At 37.6% G+C, this 6,627-nt stretch overlaps 1 protein-coding gene across 1 annotated transcript; it reads left to right on the top strand.

The window, feature by feature from the left end:
* Window positions 1-724: 724 nt before the first annotated feature.
* LOC127974654 (synapse differentiation-inducing gene protein 1-like) lies at window positions 725-4,137 on the top strand. Its single transcript, XM_052578090.1, has 2 exons — window positions 725-1,147; window positions 3,852-4,137. The coding sequence occupies exons 1-2, from the start codon at window positions 827-829 to the stop codon at window positions 3,999-4,001; spliced, it is 471 nt and encodes a 156-aa protein (XP_052434050.1). The 5' UTR covers window positions 725-826; the 3' UTR covers window positions 4,002-4,137.
* Window positions 4,138-6,627: the final 2,490 nt, after the last annotated feature.

Raw genomic sequence — 6,627 nt, 5'->3', positions numbered from 1 at the left:
GTTGTAGGTGGCTGCCTCTTCAAACAGGTTTCAGTCCGTGCAATGAAAGCAGTCCTGTAGTGTTCAGGTAGTCCAAATTGTGATTCGTTTTTTTTTTTTTTACCAATTTGGCGAGTTTCAGAAGTGGTCTGTATGCTGGAATTAGCATAACAGAGATGGGGAAAGATTTTTTCTTTTAAATGTAATGAAGAAAAATAGTACTTTAATAAAGTGCAGATACTCAAAAATTGTACTGTAATCAAGTACAATTTTGGCAGAAATACATTACTATTGTTCAGCAGATGAACATAATACTACTATTTTTTTTTACGAATAATCATACTATATTTCTTCAATGTTTTAATTATAAATCCCCTTTATTTGCTAAACGAACATAAAATGTAAATGAACATAAATTGTAAAAAAAAAAATCATTAAAGAAGTTGTTTCTCATTTAATTAGGAGCTTTTCTCTTCTAAAATACGGGAAGGTTGAGTTTATAACCAACGTTGCAATGAAAAAATTTAAGGCAGTGCTAACAGGGGAATGAGGAAAAAGATTAAAAAGAGGAAGATTCATTGTGAAAATGTCGCAGAACAATGTTCGGGTGTGGTGAAATAATCCTCTTATTTCATCAGAGTAAACGTATAACTAAAAAGATGGTGCCTGCAGTCACAGAATTTAAAGGAAATAGTGGAAAAGTGTTTGTTACTCCTCCCCAACAACCTACAACTCAGCTCCCATTCGCTGGCTACTTTCATCACCACATAAAAGACTGAACCAGAGTACAGTATTACATACTTTGCTGCAGATTACAAGGCAAAGGAAAAAACAATAACCAGAAAAAATGGATCCCAGCCACTCTATCAATCAGCCTCCAGGGTCTTCAAATTCATCTGAGAAATCAGGGATGCCAGAAGCGCCACCACCAGCATACCAGCACAATCCTGCTGTATATCCTCCCACCTTTCTGAACCAGCCGGTCCCCCAGGGCCCGTACACCCAGGGGCCATATCCAGGACAGCCTGTGGTCACTGTACAGCCTGCTGTTTTTGTGACCGCCGCTCCACTGGCCAATCCAGTGCCAGATTACCTGGCCTATTCCATCTTCACCATGCTGTGCTGCTGCTTACCTCTGGGCATTGCTGCACTGATTTACTCCATCTCTGTAAGTATATCTTTTTCTTTAATCAGTTGTATGGCTCTTTGGCCTTTTTTCTGTTGATTAATAGTTTATTAGGTTACACTTTACTTGAAGGTATGTGAATAAAACTGACATGACACCTTCATAATCATGACATCAATATGAAGGAGGTTTTATACATGTTTTTGACAGCTGTCATGCACTCAGTTATGTCATTTTTAATGCAAAGATAATATTGTTTGAAATCTCTTTGTTATGGATTAGGGTTAGGGCTAGGTCAAACAATGCCATCTTTGCATGAAAAATGACATAACTAAGTGAATGACAGCTGTCATAAACATGCATAAAAAATAAAAACATGTCATGTCAGTCTTATGCCCCCCCAAAGCCCCCCCCCCCCACACCAAAAGTAAAGTGTCACTGCTTATTATCAATAATAGGTATGCAATTCACTCATCAAAGTGTTTCTATGCGGTTGATATATTATCTGAAACTATCCTGCCTTTAAAAATAATCCCCTTCATTGATCCCACACATGCGTGATGAGTGATTCACTGCCCAAATAATTCTAGTGAACAAGTACTTTCATAACTACATAAAAATAGATATAGTTGACTACCAAATAGGTCAAAGGCTTGTTAAAGATTACGCTGTATATATATATTTAGGCATTACAGAAACCACAAGATCTTTCATGTAGCTTCCCTGTGACTGATCAAGTTAGTGTAATGTGGGCGTTGTTTTGTTCCAGGTTTTTTTTTTTTTTTTTTTTTTCTGTAAGTAAAGGTGTGGCACTCAAAAAAAAAAACTCCCTAAACATGCAACAGAGTTAAGAGGGGAAATCTTTATATATATATAATTTTATAAGTACTTTTTCTTGTTGTACTGAACTGTTGTATTTCACTAAAATTAAAACAAGGAAAATTATTTTTTGTTGCCTTAAAAAGTGCTTGTAAATTTAACAGCATGTTTTCAAGTAAAGGTTACACACAGGGGCAGTTATAGGATTTCATCCTCAGCAAAAATATTTAGCAAGAGATCATTGACTAAGCGGTGCTTCTTTGTGAATCAGCAACATTAATATAATAAGCAACATTACTATAAGTAATATCTGCAATACAGTAAAAAAAAAATCAGTACACATGTAGGCTACTGTTTCATTAACCAAAAACCAAGAGAAAGATCATTAGTAACAGGTAGTATCTTTGCAAAACAAAATTAGCTTGCAGAAACAACTAATTTGCTCAATAACTGAATATTGTATTTAAGTAAATACAATTTCAGTCATTGTACTTAAAATGTCATGCTTAATCCTTTGTCTTACATTTGGAAGCCTGTTTCTGCCAAAAAAAGAAAAAAAAAACATTTTAACTTAAAATTCAGGCTTTTTTTTTTACATTGAAAATAATCAGTTTGTTCTTGAATTAGACACTGCTTCTGTGTCTCGGAGCACGTGATATATTATAAGGAGTAACGGTAAGATTTAGGAAATGTAGTAGAGTAAAAAGGAAAATGTTATGCATTTTAATGTACTAAAATTTTAATGTAGTGAGTTAAAAGTGAAAGTTACTAAAAATAAAGCAACTCCAGTAAATTACACATGAAAAATTAACTTAAAGGGGGGGTGAAATGCTCGTTTTCACTCAATATCCTTTTAATCTTGAGTACCTATAGAGTAGTACTGCATCCTTCATAATTTCAAAAAGTCTTTAGTTTTATTATATTCATAAGAGAAAGATAGTCTGTCCCGATTTTTCCCGGAAAAACACGAGCACCTGGAGGCGTGACGTGTGGGCGGAGCTAAAGAATCACGAGCACCAGTAAGGCTTTTGCGTTGAGAGCGTTTGGAAGCTGACATTACCTTGAGGAAAAAAACATCATCCAAAACAAACCATGGCTAACAGTCAGATTCAGCCGTTTATTTATGATCCAGAATCAGATCCAGAGGCTGAAACTGAACGAAAGCAGCAGCAGCAACGACTCGCTCCGAGCGGGGCTCGAACCCGGGTCTCCGATGGGAGGCGGACGCACTAACAAGGAGGCAGAGATATTTTAAGCAGTTTTACTCACCGCCTGCGGTTCCAACACACTATTGTGACCCTTTTTCGTTGGGAATGCATCATCCTTAAGAAATAAACGATACGCAAATCCGGCGTCAAACTGGGCCTTGTTTGTAAAACAAGCATCTTCGAAATGCAGGGAACAAACACAAACACTTGCACAACTCCGTTGATGCTCTGTAAAAATAAACTCCATCCACTGGTCCCTTAATGCTGTTTTTTCTTTGGTAATCTGTGCAGGGTTGTCTTGCCCTGGCAACCAAAAACACACTCCTTTTGTGACATTTCGCGACGCTCTCTCTCTGATCAGTGAACGTCTGTTGTGCTCTCAGTGCTGTGCTATACGGGAGCGCGCGCTCTTCTGGCAGAAGTGCCCTCAGGACCCATATAAGGAAATTCCGCTCCATCTAACGTCACACAGACCCATACTCGAAAAAACATTCCGAAACTTGTGACAAACCAGAAGGAGTATTTTTGGAAGAGAAAACAAATTTTCATTCAGTGTACTACTTCCAGTTAACGTAAATAGAGCATTAAATGTAGAACTACGAAAATCCATTCGCAAAGAGTGAAGTTTACACCTTAATTTCAAAACTTCTCCAGCTGCCACTGGCTCAAAGAAATGAGAACAGAAATGATTGACATTATGTTTAATATTGTTTTCACAGACTCGAGATGCCAACTTCGCAGGACAGCGAGAATTAGCAGAGAAGAACTCCAAAACGGCGCTCACCCTGAATCACCTCGGCCTTGGTATTGGCCTCGTTGTCATTGTATTGATCATCATCAGCCAGATTGTGATTTTGTCTGCTAGATAAAGGCTGTTAGAGTTAACATGGTTGTGACAACCATGACAAAAGGATGTTTTCTGTATTAATTTTTCTGTGTTTTAAATGTTACTTTAACAATTTATCATTGTTGTACGTTTAAATAAACTTATATAAAATGTTTAAATGTGTTCTTCTGATCTTTTGCTTATGTTAAATATATTGTGTAGCTGTGCAAATTATATATGGATAGATAGGAGTTTCACAAATAACAGTCTTTAATAATCCACTACCATGTTAACAATGCAGGCATGAACAAACACATAGCACTAGAAAAGAAAACACTGGACAAAGGAACCAAGGGACAGACAACACTTTAAATACAGAACTAAACAAGGGTAATTAATGGGACACACCTAAATTAATTGACAAAATGAAACATGAGGGAAAACTAGGTCACAGAGCACATGTGCAAGGGAAACACCAAAACAGGTCCATAATCCTAACAATCACACTGTGTCGTTTGATTAACAAAAATAAAGCCAAGATGGAAAAGCTGTGCGTGACAAAGTTAGGACACCCTATGATTCAGCTTCCTGTAGATCCACTTTTAATCATTTTCTGTATGACTTCTGTAGCAGTCTCTCAAATATCGTTCTGGAAGAATTTTGGCCCACTCTTCTTTACAACGATGCTCCAGGTTTTTTTTTTTTTGTTTGTTTTTTTTTGCTATCACAGAACCTTGATTATTTTCTTTTCAGCCATTCTGTTGAAAATTTGCTGGGATCAACAGGGATCATTGTCCTGTTGCATCACCAAATCTTGCCCGAGCTTTAGCTCTAGAATACTTTGTTATACAGTTCATGATTGACTCAATGACTGTGAGGTGCCCAGGTCCCGTGGCTATAAACAAGCCAAAATCATCTGCCCTCCACCAGAACGTGTGACTTTTTGATATGAGGTTTCTGTGCTGATATGCTTGTTAGGTTTCCACCAAACGTGCAGCTGTGCATTATGGCCACACATCTCCACTTTGGTCTTATCTGTTCAAAGAAGTCTTATGGTTTATTCAGATACAACATTGCTGCCATGTTCGTTTAGATAGAAGAATACTTTTTTTTCTGGCATGCATTCCAAACATGCCATACTTGTCCAATATTTTTCTAACTGTACTGTCATGAATTTGATAATTTAACATGTTAACTGGGGCATGTGGAGTCTGCGATGAAGTTCTTGGGTTGTCTGCCATTTCTCTGAGCGTTACACAGTCTAAGTGCATTATGTCATGTGTTGTTGTCTAACTGAGGTTTTCATTTCCAAATTGTAAGACCTGGAAAGAACCATTTTTTTTATTAGTATTATGTCCTTATAAGGAAAACCATAGAATTCAATGGGATGTCCTAACTTTTTCACTTGACTGTATATATATATATATATATATATATATATATATATATATATATATATATATATATATATATATATATATTAATTGATAAGTAGGTGTATAGTAGTAGGTTATTATTTCTGTGTAAGTTGTTGATATCAATGCAGAACCATTTGAACATGCTTTTTCAAAAAAACATTCACTCTATACTGCATTATAAAAATCCCCCACATTGATCCCACGTATTATGAGTGATTCAGTTCTTAAGTGAACACTGAATACAGCAGTAATAACTAATAATTTTTTCAAACTTTACATAGCGCTTTAAACAATTTCATAGCTAAAAATGAGATAGAGTGACTGCCAAGAAGGCTATGTGAGCTTGTTTAAAAGTCTGTAAAAGCTCAAGCTGTGTTTGTGGTCACAGTATGTAAACAGGACATAACTGTCATGCTCCACTGATAAAGTATGTGTACAAGTGGTTGGGTGTTCTTGTTTCTTGGTTTTTGGTTCCTGATTTTTGGACCTTAGAAAGTACAAGAGAAGAAAGGCTCCAGGCCCAGACGGTTACTGAGCAAACAGATCTGTGGACGATGCAGTCAACATGGGACTGCACTACATCATGCAGCATCTGGACAGAACAGGATCCTGTTTGTGGATTTCAGCTGGGCTTTCAACACTATCATTACAAATCTCCTACTGTCCAAACTAACTCAGCTCTCCATGCCCACCTCCGTCTGTTAGTGGATCACCAGCTTTCTGACAGACAGACAACAGCTACTGTAGTAAAGCTGGGAAAATTCTCATCTGGCACCCATACAATCAGCACCGGAGCTCCTCAGGGTTGTGTCTTCACCCCAATACTCTTCTCCTTGTACATCAGTGACTGCACATCTCAAGACCCCACTGTCAAGCACCTGAAGTTCGCAGACAACACAACAGTATCAGCCTCATTCAGACTGGTGACGAGTAGACAGGAGGTCTAAGAACCTGCTGTCTGGTGCAGTCTCAAAACAGTGGAGATGACTGTGGACTTGAGGAGAATTATCAGGACATTATCAGGAAGGTTATTCCAGAGTTTGGGAGCCAAATGCGAAAAAGCTCTACCTTCTTTAGTGGACTTTGCTGTCCTAGGTACTACCAAGAGTTTAGAGTTTTGTGACCTTTGGGAGTGTGATGGATTGTAGCGTGGTAGAATACTAGTTAATTACGCAGGAGCTAAACCATTAAGGGCCTTAGGCAGTGTTGGGCAGCAGTAACGCGTTACTGTAATTTGATGACTTTTTTAGT

Source organism: Carassius gibelio, chromosome B16 (genome assembly GCF_023724105.1).
Source record: "Carassius gibelio isolate Cgi1373 ecotype wild population from Czech Republic chromosome B16, carGib1.2-hapl.c, whole genome shotgun sequence".
Classification (NCBI taxonomy): Eukaryota; Metazoa; Chordata; class Actinopteri; order Cypriniformes; family Cyprinidae; genus Carassius; species Carassius gibelio.
This window is presented reverse-complemented; position numbering and strand designations above follow the sequence as displayed.